At 33.7% G+C, this 24,089-nt stretch overlaps 1 protein-coding gene across 1 annotated transcript; it reads right to left on the bottom strand.

The window, feature by feature from the left end:
* Positions 1–17,113: 17,113 nt before the first annotated feature.
* On the bottom strand, positions 17,114–22,404 carry LOC128984087 (uncharacterized). Its single transcript, XM_054403370.1, has 3 exons — positions 22,173–22,404; positions 21,043–21,150; positions 17,114–19,767 (listed from the first exon to the last, which is right to left on the bottom strand). The coding sequence occupies exons 1-3, from the start codon at positions 22,402–22,404 to the stop codon at positions 17,114–17,116; spliced, it is 2,994 nt and encodes a 997-aa protein (XP_054259345.1).
* Positions 22,405–24,089: the final 1,685 nt, after the last annotated feature.

Genomic DNA, 24,089 nt, shown 5'->3' with positions numbered 1-24,089 from the left:
ATAACCCCCAAGGTACCATCACACGATATTTAAAGTTATATTTGTAAACAATTGAAATGTTACATTGATAAAGACATTGAATAACTTAAAATAATGTGGTCCAAATTTGTAACGATTAGAAGGTTATTTCTACAGTATAATGAAAATATTTGTTCATCACACGGAGTGAAAGTGTCTTTTTGGTAGGCCTACTTAATCGTATTTTTAACGAATACGTACCGAAAAAGAGCCACTTTCGTTCCTAGTGCCTGTACTTTTTATACATTTTTATATTGTTTAAAACGAATGTGTAAATAGTGATGTTACATTCTATACATGTTACTTCAATTTTCACATTATTTCCTGCTATCAACATTTTACTAACGCTTTCTTGCATATGACAGCAGTATCATTAGGGAAGACATGGGTATCCACTGTGAATTCAAAACTCAGCAATCCGATTTGTACTTTGCTAGATAAAAATATCACGTTCATCTTTCCCTATAGTAAAGATAAAGTTAAAGTAAAGATAAAGATAAAGTTTAATGCAATCATTCCTTTATCGCATATTAATTTTGTACAACACATTTAATCCAGTAAATTTGTATTTAAATGTAACCCTAGCGGGAAATTTGTGGGGTAGTTTTGATGTGAAGACCATGTTGACATTGATGAATATATGGATCCGAAGAAAGAGACGGAGAACATACTGGAAGTACACGCTTAGACTGTACAGAAAGTAAGTATAGTATCAAACTCACTTTATTCTTCCTTATTTATTTTACTTTTTAAATTTGCACAACATTTAAAAGCTTAGCAACAGTATGCATAGCATTTTAGTATTTCACGTTATCACGTTCATACATATTACATGGTTGAAGGTTTGCTATAATTTTAATTTGGTATTACTTATGATGTGCAAATTGGTTTTTTACTAATAACCTTTTAGAATTGTGCAGATGAACAAGCTCGGACGCTCACAAATAATGCATCTTAACGTGTGCTAGAGCCTGCCCTATTACAACCCTCTGAGCCAGGGTAATTTAAACAGGTATGGTTCATGTAACTTTCATAGAAATTAACAAAAATTAACGATTCACTAACACAAAACTAAACAAGTTCAACACTGTGGATTTGTACAAGACCTTTACCTGGGCATATACAATTAATAAATGACATTGACGGAAGAATTTCCAGAAATTTCAAAATAAAAATTTTCAAATTAACACAAAATGCTCTAATTTTCATATAGCTCTGGAGCCTAAACGGTTCATCGGAGATTAACACCTAAGGGGTATGTTTTGTGACAAATTTTGTGTACTTTAATTTTAAAAGCATAAATCTACAAAAAGTTGATAGTTTCTGAGTTATAAGTTTTCTGAGTTCTTCGCATTTTTCTCATTTTGTCAATGTTGCGTCAGGAATTTTTGGTAGCTAACCTTAGATTCAGATTCAGCACCCCAAAAACCTTGCCAAATGTAAAAAGTCTAAACTACCCCACAACTTTCCTGGTATAAACACTAATTAAATGAATCAATTGTTTAAAGCAAACACAAATAGTTTTCTTTTTACCCAGTAAATAAGTAAGCTATTTTGGACAAAACATATACTTAAGAATCAATAAATACTTCAGTAACAAACAGTTTAAATTGCCATTGTCAATAATACCAATTTGCTTATTATGCATGTTAAAATGAAATTGCTCTAAGAAATTGAGTCAGCACACATGTGATGGAATCTAAAATTACAAAACCTCTCTATATCGTCCGGTAAAATTATAAATAACAGACACGCCTGTCTAAAGCAAATGAAATAATTTTGTTTCATATCTTTAATCGATTATAAAGAATGTCAATGTTTTTCATCAATTACAAGGAAGTAAGCTTTAAAGAGGATCAATTTCTCCAACCAATCAGATTGTGGGTTGACGAATGATCTGTTCCTTATCAGGCTTAGTAGAGAGACTTAGATGTGCAGCTCTAGATGTACGTTTTGGATATCTCTACCGCTTTAGTACCTCATGAGCGATGTTATTATTTCAATACAATGATTAAGCCTTGAAAGGGATATAAACAAACTATTGAACGGTCAACACTGTACAATAAGATTCCTAGTTATATTTCTAACAGATTATTCGCTCTGGCAGTTATATCTGATATATCAGATATATCTGGCAGTTATTTTCTCCGTTTGTTGCAACATGGGAGCTTACGCACGACCACACTTATATAATTCAAAACCAAACAATTAATTTACTTACAGATAAGTAAATTATGTAGCCATAATAAGCTCCAGATTATAAGATTGTTGACAATAAAATCTGATAAATAATGTAAAATCTAAATATTTACAAATTAACAGTATCATAAGAAGATATAAGTATGCACTGAGAATGCAATAATCAACAACTCGATATGAATTAAAGAGTTTAATTAGCAACGAGGCATGTTAAGTAACTGATTTAATTATAAATAAATTACAAACTAAACAATGTGTAATAAACACTGGTGTAGCCGCAAATCTATTGGCGAAAATAGTTAACATGTTACCCAATTTTAATTTGTTTGGACATAAAAGAGTTGTTTGGGATGGGTTTTGATTAAGTGTTTATATAACAAGTTTGTGAAAAGATTACTGTACTAGTCTATTGATACTGTATAGTGCGGACTTTATAAGCGGTTTGTACGATTTTACAAAAATAAAAATACATGCTTATACAATTTCTTAGAATGAAATTCATACTTCTTTTAAGGAACCCAACTTTTGAAAATCCAAGATTCTTACACGCCAAACATAATAAAAGCTACCATTACTTAAAGAAAAAAGATCTGACCAACGTTATCGTTGGTGATAAAATTCAATGAACCGCAAGTGGCTGCCACCCTTTTATGTTCGGTCTATATGGCAGGTTTATAAACCTTCTATTAGGTTATACATTTTTGACTTATACATAACTATGTGTTTCTCATTACCTTCTCAGCCAAGAAACAACTTACCGTATACCAGTACATTGTAATATATAATTTATAACCGATTGCGTTCACTTTTAGCTGCAATAAATACTATTAGAAATATAGTTACATTCTCACGAGTTATTAGTAAATTATTCTTATGAGATATAAATTGTTATATTAAAATTTTAACAACTTGTTTAATTGATGCATTTCATAACAAAACAAATGATAAAATATAGTAAGTTTACATTTGAATTGTTTTGGTATCACGTTAAACTATATCTTATAAAAATCAAGTATTTTGTCGATTAACAAGTACTGACACATGATTACAAAGTTATCTTTTAGCAAAATAATTGTTAACCTTTGATTATTCGTACTAAAAGATTGGCTCGTCTTTCAGTTAAACCGTTTATATTTACGTAATGTGTACTCATAATAATATTATTATCAGTTGTCTCTAATTTTTCGTATCTTTATCAAAAAATTACTGAGTACCATAGACATGGATACGTTGTTATGGTCAATAAAAAAAGGTTGGAATAGTAATCACTGGAAGCTTTAAAAATATTTAAAATTTGTGTATGTTATAATTTAGTGTTACATAAAAAAAGAAAAAAAAATTGAAAGAACCATTGGTAGTAAAATACAGTAATTCATTAGAGTGCAAAAACATTATTTTGGGATTGGTAAGCTAATCTTCATTTTTTTTTACCTTAAAGTATTACAAAAAAACACAAACAAAAACAGGTTAGTTCATTTTGAAACAAGGCAAGTCAACTAACGCTAATGAGGTAATAATTTTAGTTGTGTGAGAACCTAATGATACATAAAAAACTGGATTTAAATTAAAAAAATTCGAGTAAATATTTTCCAAGTGATTTTACTAACATAATATTTATGTTAGTAAAATCACTTGAAAAATCAATATGTCTCATAGATCGAGTGCAGCAAATGAGGGTCGTACATTATAGGTAATGGTTAGACACACCTACTTGATTTTCTGCCTCAACAACCGATAAGTTAAGAGCATCAACAATGTGCGGGAAGGTTATTCCATACCACTGCGCTAGCCTTATCTCACCCTCCCAACCAGGCCGCACTGGTCGTTCCGTCCTGTTGAGGTTGGATACAAACTCTACGGTGTATAATGACACAAACTTACTTATGCACATACAAACTTCTTGTAATCATTATTTGGCTTAACATTTTGTTTTAATATGGTTGCAGTGTTTTTTATTAGTTATTATATCGACATAGCATATGTTTTATTGTCTAACACAAGTACAATGAGGTAACCTTGAAGCTGTTACTCCTTTTTACCTCATAACCACTTATACATAACTATGTGTTTCGCATTACTTTCTCAGCCAATAAACACCTTATCGTACACCTTTGGCTTTAATTTCACAGATTATTTGAACAAAACTTTCGATAACTGTTGTACTGAACGTATTTTTTACATTTACCCCATACACGTTTATTTCTCAAATCATAAAAAAACATCAAGTAGGTTGTAATTTTTGTAATAATTTGTCGTTAAAAATAAACATTAAAACATTTCATAACTTCTTGATCAGCATAACAAAAAAATTCTTGATCAGCATAAACACTTACCATCTTTTTAGCGAATTTCCCATATAGGGAATAAGCTATTACCGTAGGTCTCATGGTAAGACCTAGACCCGGGAGCAATTTACTTTTTCGTTTTGAGGTCCCCAGAGGCCAAAAACACCATCCGTTCAAATTCATATATATATATATATATATATTTATATATATATATATTTATTTATATATATATATATGTGTCCGTTAGCGCGATAACTCGAGCAAAATTGATCCGATTTTGATGAAATTTGGTACAAACGTGTAAACCTACATTTATTCGAACGAGTTCGCGAACCAGCATAATCGGACCATGGGATCAGGGGTTTATGGGGGGTTTTAAGGGGTAAAAATGGGTTTTTCTCATTTTTGACCCTAAAAACTTTAAATTTCTAAATTTCTCTCTAGACCATTTTGAAGAGCTTAAAAAACAAATAATTTAGTATATTTAATTTTTTTTTAAGGTTCATTGACTACGGAGAAAATTAAAGAAATTGTAAATTTAATTTTAGGATAATTAATTGTTAATTTAATTTCTTATGGAGAATAAATAAACTGTTCTATTTTGCTTCTTTATGGATATATTTCAATCAAATTTGGCAATTTGGCTTATTTCATACTAAGCTATGAATATTTCAATTGAAAAAACACACCTCAACATCTTTCCCGTAGCAGCAAACCTAACTACTCACTAAAATTAATGTTATTTAAATAGGAAATAAATCTAAAAATTTATAGGGAATATTTTAGTAGAAATCAAGCCGGGTGAATGGAAATTCGCTTAGTATGCAGGTTTGCTGCGACGGGGTATTTTTATATTTACCGTCTTGTGAGTAACAGTATAAGCAAAAATATATGCTTTAATTGTTATAAGACGTTTCTTTTATTTACTTTCCGTAAAACATTTAAACATAAGAAACAACTAACAAACATCATGGTTAATGTTTAAAATTCTAATTTTAAAGTAATACTTATAAAGTTATAAACATTTTAGAACAAAATAATTATACTGATTTTGGTACAAAGGTAACTAAGCTTTAATTGCAAACCGCCAAAACCATTCTAATGATTTATTTACTTTTTTACAATTTAAGGTGGGTGTAAATTAATAAATCGTCTTCACGCGGTAACTTTTGTTACAGGTATTTTTTTTTACTTATTCACAGAATTTGCTACAATCTTGAAATTCCACAGCTAAAACTGACACATATCTAAATAAAAACATTTTAAGTTTACACTTTATTCTAATCCAATTAGAACAAAATGGCAGACCCTATATTTTAAACGATACTCATGAATGAATAGGTTAAATGTTACAATCAAAATTATTTTAGATTTTTTAAATCTTGCTGTTCCACGATGTTTTTCTGATTAATTAGAATTAATTTAGACACGCTATTATTATTTACATGGTGTCTAAGCCTGCCAGTATCAATTTCATAACCTGTTCGATACGACTGGTATATTGAATAAAGTAAGCAACCTCCTCTTGCGACACCTGGTAAAAGGATAATGCATCATAAAACAAACAATTTTTTTTCTAGTAATATAATGTTTATCTATAGATGAAAATCTAAGGTCAAAAAGAGATAAGAGGGTTTCACACAATAAATGAAGAGCAACATATATCACTTTTAGGGATAAAACTGGAACTCTTACTCTATACAAAACCCCTGTTCTCCTAGTATAACAAAATATTTCAATATTTTCTAGAAACAAATAAGAGTGTAAAATGAAAAATTGTATTAAATAAAAATAACACTTTAGGTCATTCAATAATTAGTGTACATATTCGTACAGTACAGATACTAAAACCTTTAACTAGGCAAATATTGACTTATTGTTTATTATTTATCTTACATCACCCAAAAACTCGTAAAATGCATATTGTCTAACTGTATCACTTTTACATACTAGTGGAAAATAACAACATACGGTATCAATTTCAGAATTGTTGTCTTCCAAGCCACTGAACCGTATTATCTCACACTGCCCACAAATGCTTCGTTCAATTTACACTGGCTACCAACTCTCCTCGTAAATATACCTACGTATACGACTAAATTACTCTTTTACTTTTGTTTTACATGTTAAGTATTTAAACGTCTTTGACCATCCCCATATCACGGCAACAACCAACGTACTTCATATTGTATAATCATAGGGTCCTCATCAATGTATTTAGATGTATAAACAATAGCGATAAAATTCCATTCGACAATTTGTGGGGTCATGTCACTGAGCTATCTCGTTTCATATTGATTGTGCATGACTAAAACAACATCCATTCGTCTCTTATATCATATACTGATAGTATGTTTAACACTAGCCATGTAGTATCATTCAACGAGTTGTGGACTTCCATGTCAATGAGCACTGAGCTGTCTTATATCGCGTAGCCAAACACCGTTAGAATGAATATTGTCCTCTTACCTGCTGACTTTATGGAAAAGTAACACAAAGTCAAACACTACCTTTGTATATTGTTCCATAATTTCTGATGTTTAACGCAACCGGACAACCTTATTACCTAGCATTAACCTCTTAGAACTGAAGTCTTCAAGTAGTATACATTGTATTGAAAAAAAAAATTGTAAAAGTAAATGACAAAGACATAATTCAACTTGAAAAATATTATTTTAAGATGACTATTACAAAGTTCAATCTTTTCATTCAAACTATTCTGAATTTTTCCAAACAGGTAGCCGTAGAATTAAACTCTTTCTGTATTGTATGATAAAATTTCTTTTGGCGCAATTCATATGCAACTTTAAGATATTACGAATGTCACTCTAGTTCAAAATTCAGTTAGTCAAAGTTATCGTTGACAACGGTGAATCAGTTACTGATGATATATACCAGGGCAGAGTCCCACTAAGCAGGGTGGCTCAACTCACAACCCCTGATAACGCAGAGATTGCGCAAAGCTCAACTATAAATCGTAGTTAAAGACCAACCCTCGCTAGTTTGTAAATTTAATACATTTTCGGATCATTTACTTATGTCGCTAGATTAGGTTTAATGTCATAAATATGTTTGTTTGGATCGTAATAATTTAACACGAAGCGGCGAATTTTCACTACACGTCAAACATTGTCGTGAATCAAAGGGGGATACGTCGTTGAAATAATTGTTTACTTCAATACGGGTTCCAAGGAAATGTATTTTAATACTTATAGCGTTGTAAAGCTCTTATTGGCTTAGTTAAGTTTACAAATATAGCAGGTTAGTTGTATTTCCATTTTGTTTTTAGATAACTTAAGCATGTTTAGACTAAGGTATACCAAATATGTGGCCGATTTTGGTCAGCATTATGTTATTTATGGGTATTAGATATACATCATAATAACTATTTATTAATAGACTAATAATCTTCCTTGTGCAGGTTCGGTGTACCTATTATATCGAAATTTCTTCATCTAGCCAAAAAAATATACTTAGAACGAAACTCATGGTAGCACTTGGTAATAACTTGTGAAAACAAAAATTTCTTTTCATTTACTTAATTAAGTATTCTTGGCGTGGATTTTTTCCAATAATTCGATCTTTAAAGTAAAAACTAGCTTTATACATTGACATTTTGAAAGGCTCTAAAATCTATATTCATTAGAATGATTAACATAATTAGTTATATTCTACTTATCATAAATTGTTTGAAAAAAAAGTATACAACTTTAAGGAATACTACATTCCTTAAAGTATATTAATACTATGATAATGAAAACTCTGTTGTTAAATAAGTTGTCCTGGAAGTTATTTCAACGTGCACTTGAAACAGTGAAGATGAGCAAAGAGAGCAGTTTGGATTTCTAGAACAAAAGTTTACAATTTGTCAGTAAAGCAATATCCGGCGAGCTCAAACATAAAGTTCCGTGTGTTTCCGATGCTAGAAGTGCGAACTGGGTGAACTTCTCGGCTCTAAACCTTTTGTTTGAGTTGTTTAACGGGGTTTGTTTTATAAACAACGTCCTTAAGTAATTTCCATCTTTTAATTACTCGGTTACATGCATATTAACTTCCGTTTTTATTTTTATCATCATACAAATAGACTAGTTTCCAAAATAAAATAACCACGTCATTCGGTGTGGTACACAAGGTTATGGTCTTACAGAAGCCATAGTACCTTATCGAGTGGCTCCACTTCCGTTAGCGTGGGAAAAGCTCTCCACCCAGAACCCGTGATGGACGTCACCTGCTTCCAATTCCCAGAATAGGACTAGAGTTTAGATGAAGAAGATGCTCTTACTACGGTAAAACGTTTTGTAGTGACTCACCTCCGTGCCCAAAACGCAGATTTACTTTAGGTAAATTTTATTTCCTACTTAAAAATGTGTATTCTTGAGTTTTTATTGCAAGTTTCCTTTATGTGCGCATTTAAACCTTTTTTTTTGTAATTTGCTAAGCTGAAATATTTCCACAAACCTAGCACATAATGAGAAACGCGTTACTTTACTAATGAAGACACAATTACATATTGAACAGTTTTACCTTCAGTCGTTATCTTTGTTTCAGCTAAGACTGAGAAATAACGTACAACAATAAAGGCATACATTTGGATGAGATTTTAATCATTTACCTTTTCAAAATATTAAAATTTCCTAGAACCAGATAGCGTCCCCAGCCAGCTCAGTGTAATGAGTCCCCAAGGGGTTGCGTTTTTGCCTCTAATGACCACCGACAATGCGCTTTGAGTTTTGTTCTTTGTTCTTTTCTTAACGTTTTACTTTAGCAAAGAGCCCTCAGTAAAGAGACCTCTAAGTTTTTGTGTGCGTATTATCACTTTGTACCTTTGCCATTTATCTTATAAACCACAAACTTAACCCTTAATCCTTTATTAAATGTTTAATTAATTTATGTAACCTTTCTTTCATTTATTATTCAGAAGGAAGTTTCTTAAATGGGTATTTAATTGGTAAAGACGAAAAGTAAGTTGGAAATACAGGGTGTTTATAAAAAACCTGATCGATTTCAACTTTGTCTCACTCATTCCGTGTTAGAGGTAGAAACCTCTAGTTTTCATTATTTGTTAGGGAAACTCAAAAAGTTTTATAATCAGCTGTTTTTATTAGCAGTACCTTCTTACATTGTTGTGTGATAAACAAAAACAAATAAGTAACATTTTACGATGGATCCTCGAGTGAAGACGCAGTGTGTCGAGTGGTTAATAGAAACTAAGTCTCCTCTTGCTGTTCAGCGTAGATTTAGAAGGAGATTTAACGGAAATCCTCCATCAAAGAACACGATAAAAGCATGGTATGAGAAGTTCATGACCCATGGGAGCATACATCACAGAAAAGGCAATGGTCGTCCAAGGGTAAGTGAAGAAAATGTTCAAAGAATTCATCAATCATTTCTTAATAATCCGAGACAATCAACAAGATCTGCAGCTCGAGAGTTGAATATTAAGCATTCCACTCTACACAAAGTGTTAAAAAGAGTTTTGCATTTTCTGTCTTATAAGTTACAGATAGTTCAAAAGATTACGCGACAAGGCTGGGCCAGACGCAGAGAATTTGCAGTTACAACGCTCGACCGTTTAGAAACTGAAAATAACATCTTAAACCGGATATTTTTTCTGATGAAGCTACGTTTCATGTATCAGGGAAGGTGAACAGACACAATGTCAGGATATGGGGATCTGAGAATCCTCATTTTCACCAGGAGCATACTAGGGATAGTGAGAAGGTGAATGTTTGGTGCGCCTTATCTTGCAACAGATTGATCAGCCCTTTCTTTTTTGCCGAAAGAAATATCAATGGGACCATTTTTGTGGATATGTTGGAAAACTTAGCCATTCCACAGTTTGAAAATGAGCAACCAAACCTGATGTTACAACTAGATGGCACTCCACTTTATTGGAGACGGTTTGTTCGTGACTGTCTCGACGAACATTTCCCAAATCGTTGGATTGGCCGTAACGGACCTATACCTTGGCCACCAAGGTCGCCAGACATTACCCCATGTGATTTTTGTTTGTTTGAGGGTTTGTAAAGGATCGTGTTTACTCCAACAAAGTCAACAGCCTGGAAGAAATGAAGCAAAAGATCAGAGAAGCATTTGATGAAATTGATGTTCCGATGTTGTGGCGAGTTTGGGCAGATCTCAAACACAGACTTGATTATTTAAGAGCTAATAATGGAAAATATGTAGAAATAAGATAGTGTGAATGTGTCATCGTAAACTTAAGGAAATTGCCTTTAATTTAACATTAATTAAAAAAAAAAATGCGATGAAAAATAAAAGAGCTATGACTGTTTAAAATCGATCAGTTTTTTTATAAACACCCTGTATATAAAATTAAAACTCTAGATGATAATTTATCTATCATACAATAAATTAGCTGCTCCCTATCTTATCTGGGCAAAGTATCTGGTATCTGGTGTGCGTCTTAATCTTCAATCATACCTTATAATTAATTGTTATTCATTTCGTATTTAAATGTATTTTGTTTTAATTACATACCCAGTTAACGTTGTACTAAAATCGCATAGCTTGCTTTGCCCTCAAACATAAATGCAACCTTACTCCCATCGGAAGGTGTGTTTTTTTATTGTTTGAATCTTTTTTTTTTCAAATTAAATTCCTCCGATTCCTTAAGGAGGTGTCTTATGGTTCTATTTAGATGAACCGTGCATAATCAGCGTAAAATAAAATATGATTGCATCATAACTAATTACGGTACTGCACTTTAATAATTATAATAATAATGATTTGTTTCGTTTATGAAACGTAGCTGTTACCGTAGTCTTGTTTATTTAATACCGTAACAATGTTTTAATACGTTCATTATGCTTGTTATCAAAGCGTAAATGACAAAATTAGAAGCAAGCCCCTCGAATGATAACGTTATGTCACGTAGGACCCTGGGAGATTATAATACGCCTTTCCAGTTACAAACTTAACCCTTCACCTAACCACTTGATCGTATTATCCCTCTCAGCAACTAATTAAAAGGTCATGCAACCTGCTTATGTGCTTCATCGGGATTTCAAAAATACCCTACAAACCATATTCGAGGATTTTTAGCTCTGATTGTTGTTTCACTATTTTCAGCTATTGATTTGACTTTTCTTTTGTTGAAAATAAATTTGTGTGTGATGTTTTGTCACAGTGTTTTTCGGGTTGGGGTAGTTTTGTTTGCACTGTCACCTAAGGTCAATTTTCAGATAGTTCAATCGCTAGAAGTGAGTGAAACCAAGATAGATTTTTTGTGAATTTTGGGATGTATTTGGGTTTTTAGGATGGGCTCAGTAATACAGCTTTGAAATCACTCTTGAGATTCCTTCATATACTGTCTGCTAATCTCTTATCATCACCCTTATCCAAGGAATGTTTTGTAAGCAATCAAAGAACAGCAAAAGGTAATCGAATAGGGTTGATTTGTAATTTGACGGTAACTATTTGAAGTTAAAAATCTATCACTTGTGCTTATCTTATCAAGTAATAAACCAACGAATTAGGTGGTATAAACCAAGGGTTTAGTGATATCAAGGTTAAATTATATGGTAGTAAAACGAGGTAATAAGGGGTATGAATTAAGGATTTAGTGGAAACTAGGGCTGTATAAACATTTATTATCTCAAGAAAATAAAAGTAATTATCCAATTATTTACTGGTATTCGGTTTACTGTTGGGTAGTATATCAAGGAATAAAATGGTATAATCTAAGGATTTAATGGTAACAAGGGTTCATGGCAATATTATATCACACTAAAATACAACTTGTAAGCCAATGAGTTATTATTAAAGTTTAATGGCAGGCTTAATATACATATAGCTCAAGTAATTAACAGTTGTCTCAATGATAAAAATTTTGATTTAGGATAAAATAAGGGTCAATGGTTTAACTAAGGAAATCAATAATGGTACTATAATCTGCTTATAAATAATAGTACGCGTATACTCCACCTCATCACTCAAATTAACCTCAATATGTTGTCTACCTAGGATTTATGACTATCATCTTAGGAAGGTTGCATTATGCATTATGCAACACAGTCGTTAAGATAAAACATCAAATGTGCACAGGCAAATTTATACAAAGCATGGTCGTATAAGCAAGGCAATTCTACAAATTAGAATTGCAAGCATTCTGCTATACATATCAAATCAAGCAATACAAAGAGCAATAGCATTTTATAAGTTTTCTGTCGAAAAGTTGCAACAATTATAGAAGTATGTCATTAGAGCTCAAGCTAGACTAAATTCTTTGTGATTTTAGTGTTCAATTGTTTTTGAAAATTCAATACGAAGCAATCACAACGTTGATTTAATTCAAACAATGAGAAGTGAAATAACCTTTAATTATTCATTAAGTATAGAGCAATTGATATTAAACAGAATTAGAGACGGTCTCCTATCTAGAAAATAGTTATGTAAATATTAATGAATGGTGGATTAAAATAAATGGTTATTTTTCACAACCATAATACTCTGTTTGCCACATAATGTGAATATCTAGATACGATCTAAGCCTCTTACTGGGATTGATCTATCGGCTTTCAAGGATCTTCCTTTGTTCGTAATACACCCATACAGTAAGTCATCTTTCCTTAATCCAATAACAATGGAACATATCCTTTTAAAATTTTTGATGGAAAATAATATCTTTATTGTTTCAAAAAATATTGATCAATCATCTAGTATTTATCTTTCTATCAAGTAATGGTTTTGTATATGAAACATATTTTTTTCATGAATTTGTATTGTGGCTTTGGTGACACAATTACTCTAATTTCGTTTTTATCTTCGATAATTGAATTATTATAACTTAATAAGAAGTATAAATCACCTAAGTAAAGGTCTATATCATGTGGAGTTATTAATTAACTTTACAACTTAAAACTGTCATTGGGTAACGGGTAATTCAGCTTCCAAGTGATATTCAAAATGATAATTCGGTTGATTGAGCATACTTATAAAACTATGAAAACACAAATTTGTTGAGGATTTTATATAGTATTGCTTTGTTTGTGCTATATAATCAAATATATTTTTATTGTATCTATTTATATCAGCTGCTTGATTATATTATGTCGTCGTTCTATTATGTCCACAGTTTGAAGTGTTAATGTTTTAATATTTTTCCTTTTTATATCAATTATTAATGAAGTATTTGATGTATTTTTAAGTTGTTTGACCTTAAATGGAAACTACACAAGATACCAATACAAGAATATCACTCCTACAATTAACACCTACCTCAAGTAATACAGGATTGCCTAGTATGACAAATATTATAATGGGAGGAAATAGTAATGTTGACCGTCTAGAGGGTGTTTCAAATTATAATAATTGGAAGTTTTCAATGAAAATGGCCATAATAATGTATGGACTTTGGGGTTGTGTATCTGATGATATTGAAATTAAAGATAAAAACAGGGATCAAAAGGCTCTTGCAAAAACTTCTTTAAATGTTTTGCCTATTTGTTACCCTTACGTTAGGAATGCTAACACTGCTGAAGAAGCTTGGGATAATCTCCAGAATGCTTTTGAAAACAAAAGTTTTGTTAGAAGGCTAAGTCTTTTAAGACGTTTACTCAGAACCAAAATGGAAGATTTTATTACAATGGCAGACTATGTAAATGGAACTTTAACTTTAGTTCAACAGTTAGCAGACATAAATCACATTGTTGATGATGAAGAAGTTGCAATGCTACTTCTGGGTGGTTTACCTTCAGAATATGAACTACTTATTATGGGTATTGAAGTTACTCAAACGACTGTCTCAAGTGAGTTTGTTAAAACTCGTCTCTTACAAGAGGACTTAAGAAGGTCTGAAAATACTTCAACTGGAAGTGAATCAGCATTGGGATCTAAACATTCTTATGTCAAGAAAAATTAGAAGTTGAAAGATTCAAAAGGTAAGTTTTTACCAATGAAGAAAATCTTATGAACCCAAAGTTTATCATAATGATTGGGTAATTGATTCAGGTTGTACAACCCATATACGTAATCAAATGGTAGAAAATGGTAAGTTTGAAAAGAAGGAAGTTTTTGTGGCCAATAATGCAAAACTTACAAGTAATTGTGTTGGTGATATTGAACTTTATATAGATAATTCTAATAAAGTTACTGTTAAGGATGTTTTTATACATACCAGAACTTACTACTAATTTGTTGTCTGTATATATAATTACAGAAAAAGGTAAAATAGTAGTTTTTGACAAAGATTCGTGCAGAATTTACTCAGAAAATTACTGTCAAATAGGGGGAAATAGTGGAATTTCTGCTGTGAATGACGGTGGTTTATATAAACTAAACTTAATTGAGCCAACAGAGTTGAATGGTCACTCTAAATTCGAAAAAGATTTTTCATCAGCTGCTCTTACAGTTGCTACCAAAGGTACGTGGCACCGTAGATTAGGCCATCTAAGTCATAAAGGAATCGATTTACTAAGAAACGGTTTGGTTAATAGAGTGAATTATTCAAAATCAGAACAGGAGAATATTTGTACCGCTTGTATTGAAAGGTGAGATAACAAGAAAATCTTTTCCTTAAGGTAAAGGTAGCAGAGCTACTTCATTACTTGAGCTAAATTCATTCAGACTTATGTGGACCTATGTCAGTTAAAGGTTGAGGTGGATCTCTTTAACATTCACCGATGACCTCCCAAGAAAAACTTTTGGTTATTTACTTAAACAAAAAATGAGGTTTTCAGTATATTCAAAGACTTAAAAATGGAAGTTAAAAATCAAACTGGAATAAAAATTAAGCGCTTGAGAACTAATAATGGCAAGGGTAAGTATGTTAACAAACAATTTGCAGATTTTCTACATTTAAATGGCATAATTCATGAGACCACTATACCTCACACTCCAGAGCAAAACGGTGTAAGTGAACGTGTTAACCGAACACTAGTTGAAAAGACAAAATGTTTACTTCAAGATTCATGTTTAGGAATTACGATATTGGGGAGAAGCTATTAACACAGCTATCTATTTGAAAAATCTTAGTCCTACGGCAGCTTTAAAGGATGCGACACCAGAGGAAGTTTGGACTGGTTAAAATGTTGATCTAAGTCACTTACGGGTTTTTGGCTCTAAAGCTTATGCTCATTTTCCCAAATGTTACAGAAAGAAACTTGACTCAAAATCAAAGCCTTGTATTATGGTTGGATATTGTGAACATTCCAAAGATTACCGACTGATTGATCCTAAGCAACCTGCTTCGATTATAAAAGCACGTGATGTTGTTTTTGTAGAAGACCATTGTCGTGCCTCCGATGTGAAAAATGACCTGAAAAATGAAAGTCGACAAGTTGAATATACTGTTATAAACAGAAGCACAACTGAACTTGTGGAAGAGCCAAACAATGATAAACTAAACTCTGTTAACAACGAAGAAAATCTTTTTCATTCTAACAGTGAAAGTGAACGGGACATTTCAGAAAATGAAAATTCTTAACTAGACAATTTACATAATGAAAATGAACAGCAAGTTTTGGAAGAAAGAAATTCTTTGATTGAGGATAAAAGACCTGAACGTGATATCAGAAAACCATTATGGATGAACGACTTCGTTTCATATCAAGCTATCTATGTTTTTGATGACCTGCAAACTTTCAACGAGGCAATTGAAAGTAATTTCAAAGAAGAATGGATGAATGTCATGGATAAAGAGTATATTTCTCTGATTAAGAACAATGTTTGAAAGTTGGTTGATCGTCCAAAGAATGAAAATGTGGTTAAACGCAAGTGGGTTCATAAAACTAAGATAAATGTATATGGTGATCGTGAGAAGTTCAAAGCTCGTCTTGTTGCTATAGGTCAAGAATATGTTTATGAAGTTCATTGAAATCAAGCATATGCCAACTGAAAATATGACGGCTGATATTTTAACCAAATATTTGTCACGTGAAAATAGTATTGTTTGCTTGTGCAATATAATCAAATATTTTTTTAATGTATCTATTTATATCAGCTGTTTGATTATATTATGTTGTTCTTCATATTAATGTTCACAGTTTGAAGTGTTAATGTTTTAATATTTTTCCTTTTTACAAAAATTATTAATAAAGTAATTTATGTATTTTATTCCCTCGTTTCATCAAATTTAGTACGGAACTTAGACATTTCTAAAACATGGTAAAATGTAGTTGAAAGCAGTGGATGTAAACTAGGAAATAGAAATTGTAAGGTGGAAAAATAGGAAAATGAGTAAAATTAAGATACCTCACATGTTTGGGTTGACTTCTCTGTAGATGGCCATCTTGCTGCTGATTTTTACTTCACTACTTCTTCTTCTTGTAGTAGGGATAGGCGGGAAATTTAAATGTTTAAATGAAACCTGAATGAGGGTGGTTATGGTTGGTGATGTTGCAACAGGAATGAAAAAAGGATAAATTAAAATGTCTCTGGGATTTCAGAAATTAAATTAAATTAAATTAAGTCTGGCTCTAACATTTCCGCCCACCAAAAAGGGCTAGTCCTTTTTTCACAAATTAAAACTTAAAATTGTTCAAAATAGAAAAACGCAGTTAAGTAATAGTTCAAAATTGAAAATTAAAGATGTTTGTTTCTTCTAAAAACACAAAATAAAATATCTTCTCAATCTTCTTGAACAACGTAAGTTATTCTAGCGGTAGAGGACACAGTTGAACTACTGGCCTCTGAAGCTGTCCGGTTGGAGTTTTGAGGGAGACGACCCGGACGATGCCGTCTTTACCAGGATGCGTTGCAATGACTCGAGCAGCGGTCCATTTCAAAGGAGGCAAATTTTTGTCTTTAATTAAGACGAGATCGTCAATCTTCAGGTTAGGTTGTTTTAGATTCCACTTGTACCTCTGCTGGAGTTGGTGCAAGTATTCTCGACTCCAGGTATTCCAAAATGATTTTTGGGCTTGTTGGATCAATTGCCATCTGGATAGTTGATTAGAAGGAGTGGTGGAGAAATCTGCCTGTGGTAGAGCAACTAGCGGCTCGCTTATAAGAAAGTGGCCTGGAGTGAGGATTTGAAATTCATTTGGATCTGGTGAGAGACTGCATAGTGGCCTTGAGTTGAGAATCGCTTCGATTTTGGTTAGAAGGGTTGAAAACTCTTCGAAAGTATAAATTTGATTTCCAATAACCCTCTTAAGATGGTACTTGGTGGATTTGATTCCGCTTTCCCATAAGCCACCAAAGTGAGGGGCTGCGGGTGGATTAAAGTGCCAACTAATGCCAAGGTTAGCAACCTTTGACTGAATCACGTCAGATGAGGGAGGCTTGTAGAGTAAGTTACAAAGATCTTGAAGTTCCCTGTCGGCTCCAACGAAGTTTGTTCCTTGGTCCGAGTAGATGTTTGCACAGAGACCTCTACGTGACACAAATCTATCTAGACATGCCAAAAAGGCTTCAGTGGAGAGTGATGATACCAGCTCAAGGTGAATAGCTTTCGTGCTGAAGCAGACGAACAAACAGACGTAACTCTTCAATATTTGAGGTTTGCGTAGCCTATCTGTTTTTGTCATGAATGGCCCACCAAAGTCCACGCCTACATTAAGAAAAGGCCGTATTGGTTTGAGTCGTGATTCCGGCAAATTGCCCATGTATGGATGAGGTGAATTAGCCTTAAACTTAGTACAAACAAGGCACTTAGATATGCGATGCCTGATTACATGTCGGGCAGAAATTATCCAAAACTCTCTGGAGAGAAGTGACTGGAGAGTCCTTGGACCAATATGCAGATACTTTACATGAAAGTTATCAATGAGGAGATGCGTCAAAGGTGAGTTTTTCGGAAGCAGCATGGGATGTTTGGCATCATAGCCTAGCTGAGCATTCTTCAAACGACCACCTACTCTTAGAATTCCATTAGAATCAAGAAATGGATCTAGCCGCTGAAACATAGGACTAGTTTTTTGTGAATAAATCTTCTTGATTTGATCTTGAAAGTTATGAGACTGTGTGGTTTTCACTAGTGAATTAAGAGAGGCTGTGCGTTCTGCCGCTGAAAGATAGGTTAGGAAAGTTTTTTCTTTACTCTTCTGACAGTTATTTATAAATCGTAAAACCCATCCAAAACATGACTGTAGCTTTCTAAAATCAGAGCTATCTTCAATCAATTCAATAATATGATTTGTAGGTTGTTTAGCAGCGACTAATACAGATGACGTATTAGGTCGAAACTCGAGTAAAGACTCTTCTGAAGATAATGCAGGTAACGGTTGAGTAGGCCATGAAGATGGGTCTTCTTGTAGCCAGTCCGGTCCTTGCCACCATAAGGAAGTGTCCAAAATCTCATTAGGAAGCAGTCCTCTTGAAGCGTAGTCCGCAGGATTTGAAGATGTTGGAGTATGTCGCCACTTCGCAGGTACGATGAGAGACTGGATTTCTGCTACACGATTAGCAACAAATGTCTTTAACTGATGTGGAGGAGAGCGAATCCAATGAAGAACTACAACTGAATCAGTCCAGGCAAACGCAGGAATTATTCCAAGTTTAAAGTTGAATATGTCGTGACAGTAGATCATAGTTTTGCTTAATAAAGCTGCACCGCACAGTTCTAAGCGGGGAATTGATAATTTCTTTAAAGGCGCAACCTTAGATTTAGCCATTATCAAGTTTGAATGAACTTGGCCATTACTGTCAACGATGCGAAGGTAGACGGCACAGCCGTAGCCTACTTCTGAGGCATCAGAGAATCCGTGGAGTTGAGCTTCGTTATTTCCTGGTGACAGAACTGGTCGGGGAATATTGAGTCGGCTGAGCTGTGGGAGGTTTTCAAAGTACTTGACAGATTGATTAATAATATCAGTTGGAAGGGTCTGGTCCCAATCTAGGCCTAATGTCCAAATCTTCTGAATTAAACATTTAGCCCATAATACCACAGGATTGATTAGACCAAGAGGATCATAAACTTTTGATACTTGAGATAGCAGACTTCGCTTCGTTGTGGGTAACTGTTCTACATGTACCTCGTAGGAAAACACATCAGAAATAGGATTCCATTTTAGGCCTAACACCTTTATAGAGGGGTTTTCCAACTTGTCATCACGAAAAATCAGTTCCTGGTGATGGGATGGAACATCCTGCAAAAGTTCCTGAGAGTTACTGGACCATTTCCGCAATTGGAACCCGCCTGATTCTAAAAGGCTAATAAGTTCAGTTTTAACCTTTTTTGTTTTCTCTAGGGAGTCCCCTCCAGTGAGAATATCATCTACGAACGTGGAGTTCAGGACGACATCACTTGCCAATGGGTATTGTTCAGAACGTTCAGAGGCAAGCTGACGTAGCGTGCGTAGCGCTAAAAAAGGACTACTACAGACTCCATAACTTACAGTGTTGAGAAGATAGGTCGAGATTTTGTTTTCAGGATTATCTCGCCATAAGATTGCTTGATAGGTTCTGTGCTCTGGATTTACAAGGATTTGACGATACATTTTTTCGATGTCTGTAGTGAAGACATAAGAATGAAGACGGAATAAAGACAAGATTTTACAAATATCAGTTTGTAGCTTGGGGCCTATTAGTAATTCATCATTTAGTGACTTGCCCGATGTAGTCGGAGCTGATGCGTTAAATACAACACGCAACTTAGAGGCAGATGCATTTTTCTTGAAGATGCCATGGTGCGGGATGTAGTAGGCCTCTTTCATAGGATTTGTAACTTTAGTCATATGGCCTAGAGTTTCATACTCTGTTATAAATGCAGAATAGGCTGACTGAAATTCAGGGTTTCGCTTGAATTTCCCTTCTAAGGACAATAAGCAGTTTTTTGCTCGGTTATAAGAGTTGCCAAGGTCTGGTGAATAATTTTTGAATGGCAGATTGACAATGAAACGACCAGATGAGTCTCGTTCAGTTGTTGAAGTAAATATCGATTCACATTGATCATCCTCAGGCCTAACCAGACACTTAGTCATTGGGGGTTCTTCTACTTCCCAGAACCTTTTTAAATTGAATTCCAGTGATTCATGATCTAAGAGTGCTAAGTTAGCAGAGACAGTTTGAAACTGGGAAACTGGGACAGAAGTTTCTCCAATAAGTAACCATCCGAAAATGGTATGGAATGCAGTTGGGATTCCGTGAGGAGAATCAAGCCGCCCACCATCAAAGAGTTGTGGGAATAGATCTGCACCTATAAGGAAGTCAATCTTGCTTGGTAGATAAAATTCAGGATCAGCCAAGTCCCAGCCCTGGTAAAACAATCTTACTTTCTCATGAAGTGTGGTTGAAGGAAGTTGAGAAGTAATACGATTTAATACTATAGCATTAGCTTCAAGAATGGGGGTGTCTTGGTGTGAAGGCTTCAGAACACATAAAACTATGCCTTTGTTACTCAATACTGAAGTTTCAGATAGGCCTAAAATAGGTTGAATGTGCCGGCGTCGCGGCAGTCCAAGTCGCTGTGCACATGCCTCAGTGATGAATGAACTTTGGCTTCCTGCGTCAACAAGGGCTCTGGCCGATTGAAAATTGCCTGTGGAATCCTGAAGGCGAATAACTGCAGTGCCTAAAAGAACTGTTGTAGAATCAAAGCAATCCTTTTTGGAATTAGAAGCGATATTAGGCCTAGTACATGTTAGCGCGGAAGTAGGCTGTGGCAGAGATGACATTTCCTTAATATCTTCATTACGATCAGATGATGGAGTGTTGTCAGGCTTTGCAGCTGAAGGATTGTTTTCACCTGGATTAACATGAAGTGTAGTGTGGTGATGCCGTTTACACTTAAAGCATGTACGATTGGATCTGCATTTACTTAACATATGAGAATCAGTAAGACAGTTAAAGCAAGCTTCTTTAGATTTAATGAACTCCCATCGTTTGGTCGGAGACAACTGCAAATAAGATGGACAAGAATATACTTTGTGTTCTTTATTACAATATAGGCAGCTTGGAGGAAGCTTGTCTTGATTGTTCGTACTGACATGAAACGATCGTTTGCTTGAAACAACAGTAGCTGGTGATTTGACAGTGTACGGTTTTGAAGTTGATTTGGGTAGGCCAAACTTGGAATTAGAGCGGGAATCCCCAGCGGCTTCCAAGGATTTGCAATGATCTTTCAGAAACTCAATAAAATCAGTGAATGAAGGGTACTCTTTATTGGAATGTTTTCGTTCAAACAGTTGTCTAATATGTTTGTCGAGGCTTTTTAAAGCAATGTGCAATATGATAAACTCTCCCATATTCCCAGGTATTTGCATGTTTTTAAGGCTAAAGTATTTTCATTGAGTGTGTCAAGTAAGTTGCGCAAAGGTTTCAGAGACTCAACATGAATTGGGCTTATGCTTAGAATTTCCTCAATGTAATGTGAGGCTAGTAACCTTTTGTTGTCATACCTTTCATTAAGCTGACCCCAAACTAGAGCATAGTTGGTTGAACACAACGGCAAACTTTTCACCAACGTATTAGGCTCTCCTTTGGTACTATTAAGAAGAAAGTGGAATTTTTCTATGTCTGATAGGCTACTGTTGTTATGGACTAGAGCTAGATATATGTCTTTAAAATGTGGCCATTCTTTTAAAGTGCCATCGAAGCTAGGCAGGTTAATTTTTGGGAGCTTAGCTGTTGCAGAACCAAGAGGTGTGGCTTCATTTGCTGGATTTTCATTGGTTGCTGTGGTGGAAAACAATTTTTCTTTCACCGATAAAATGTAGAAATATTTATGATCTGTGGCCTTATTAAGTTCCATCAAGGTTGGCAACTCACTAGTTTCTTTCAGTTGGACATAAGATTTAGCTATGTCAGTTTGGTAACGTTCGAAGCTGTCATGATGAGCCTGTAGCCTTTCACAGCGAACTTTAAATTCTGACACGTCATCTGGTTCTGCATTGATTGTAAGAGCATTAGCTTTAGAATAAAGGTATTCAATCTTTTGGACAATATTGTCCCTTTTATATTTAAGCACTTCAATGTCCTTCTTTACTTTGACATCAGACATGGTTAGAGTGAACCTAGGCTAACTGTGTAGGTACAAAATATATAACTGAAATATAATTATTCCAATAAAATCAATAATATTTCCACAATGACAGTTTCGGCTATATATTGTTTAGCCAAAGAGCAAATTGATTGTAATAGGCTAAGTTATTGAGTTTATTAGGTGAACAGCAGGCCTAGACCTTATTTTTGTTTGATCACTTGTTGGAATAGATAGGCCTAATAAGTCACAAATAGCAATAAATCAATGGTGTTCACTTATTGTTAAGTGAAAAGCTTCATTTGTAATTATTTTATTCACAAGAGGAATGAAAAAAGCATAAAAACCTGGTGCAGGGATAAAAAGATAGTTTTTATCCCAGAATGAGGGATTTATCCCGGTACGAGGGATTTATCCCGCCGTAGGGAAATGTTGGTGATTCCTATCCCATTAATGAGGGATTTATCCCTCCAGCCTGTAGCAGGGAAATGTTTGCTTGAAAAATCGGTTTGATTTGATAAATACAAATTAACACTTCTTTAAATCTTGATAAAAGTCCATAAAATGCTTTAAAAAGTTGATTGAACTTGATCTTGATGTTAAATAAATGTTCAGAAGCTTTATTTGCAATAATAACCTAGAACACTAGCCAGACTTAACATGAAAGGATAGGAACATGTTGAAAGAATAGGAGCAAGTTGAAAATTGATTATTATTAGAAAAATATGATAGGATTTTTTAAAATTAATTGATCCGGCTCGAAGGACCAATGAAAGCAGTGGATGTAAACTAGGAAATAGAAATTGTAAGGTGGAAAAATAGGAAAATGAGTAAAATTAAGATACCTCACATGTTTGGGTTGACTTCTCTGTAGATGGCCATCTTGCTGCTGATTTTTCCTTCACTACTTCTTCTTCTTGTAGTAGGGATAGGCGGGAAATTTAAATGTTTAAATGAAACCTGAATGAGGGTGGTTATGGTTGGTGATGTTGCAACAGGAATGAAAAAAGGATAAATTTAAATTTCTCTGGGATTTCAGAAATTAAATTAAATTAAATTAAGTCTGGCTCTAACAGTAGTGTTAGATTAGTTATTTAGGTCAGCTTATAAACTTAGTTCTCCTTTGTCACATTGTCAAGATGCAACTTGACAGCAGAGCTGCATATATCACACCAGTTTAGTAATTCAAATGCAACTAGGACATGAATTCTCAATCAAGCATTTCATGTGAAAATTAATACAGAATCAGACATCTGGGCAATTTTGTATTTAAATATAATGCTATTAGCGCATACAACAACTGTGCGATATAAAGTACAACAGTATGATAATTCTGCTACAGAGCATACTGTAGTGATACCTTCCATTTAAAATATCTCTACGTGTCTTATATGTTTTCCAGAGTAAGTTTGCTTAAATTTAATGGGAGATGTATAGTAAATAATTTTCAGACAAATAAAAACAAAAAGGTGAAGTGTGATAAGTTGTAAGCTAAGTTGTATAATTAAAAATTGTGTTGTTGTACAATACGATATTACGTAACAATAAAATTTTCATAACAACAATAGCAGCAGCATTAAAATAAAAAAAAAATGAAATTCGTAATTTGATTATTTATTTAATTAAGCGATTGAGGACAATATACTTAAGTATACGTCTTTCCTGGTGTACAAAGTCAGACAAAATCACCAAATAACAAACACTTA

Source organism: Macrosteles quadrilineatus, unplaced genomic scaffold (assembly GCF_028750875.1).
Source record: "Macrosteles quadrilineatus isolate MER2022 unplaced genomic scaffold, UCM_ALF_1.0 Scaffold_2__2_contigs__length_208266976, whole genome shotgun sequence".
In the NCBI taxonomy this organism is placed as follows: Eukaryota; Metazoa; Arthropoda; class Insecta; order Hemiptera; family Cicadellidae; genus Macrosteles; species Macrosteles quadrilineatus.
Note: the sequence above shows the minus strand (reverse complement) of the source record. Positions and strands in the feature narration are given on the sequence as shown.

Bases quoted from the DNA above. Each gene is read 5' to 3' on its own strand.
- LOC128984087 (XM_054403370.1), bottom strand. From the start codon at position 22,404: ATGTCTGATGTCAAAGTAAAGAAGGACATTGAAGTGCTTAAATATAAA. The intron at 21,151-22,172 runs GTGAGTTGCCAA...ATGTTAATCCAG, and splicing joins TGTCCAACTGAAAGAAACTA to GTGAAAACAATCCTTCAGCT. The intron at 19,768-21,042 runs GTACTAGGCCTA...GTCCTTTTTTAG, and splicing joins GCCTACTTCCGCGCTAACAT to CGCTACGCACGCTACGTCAG.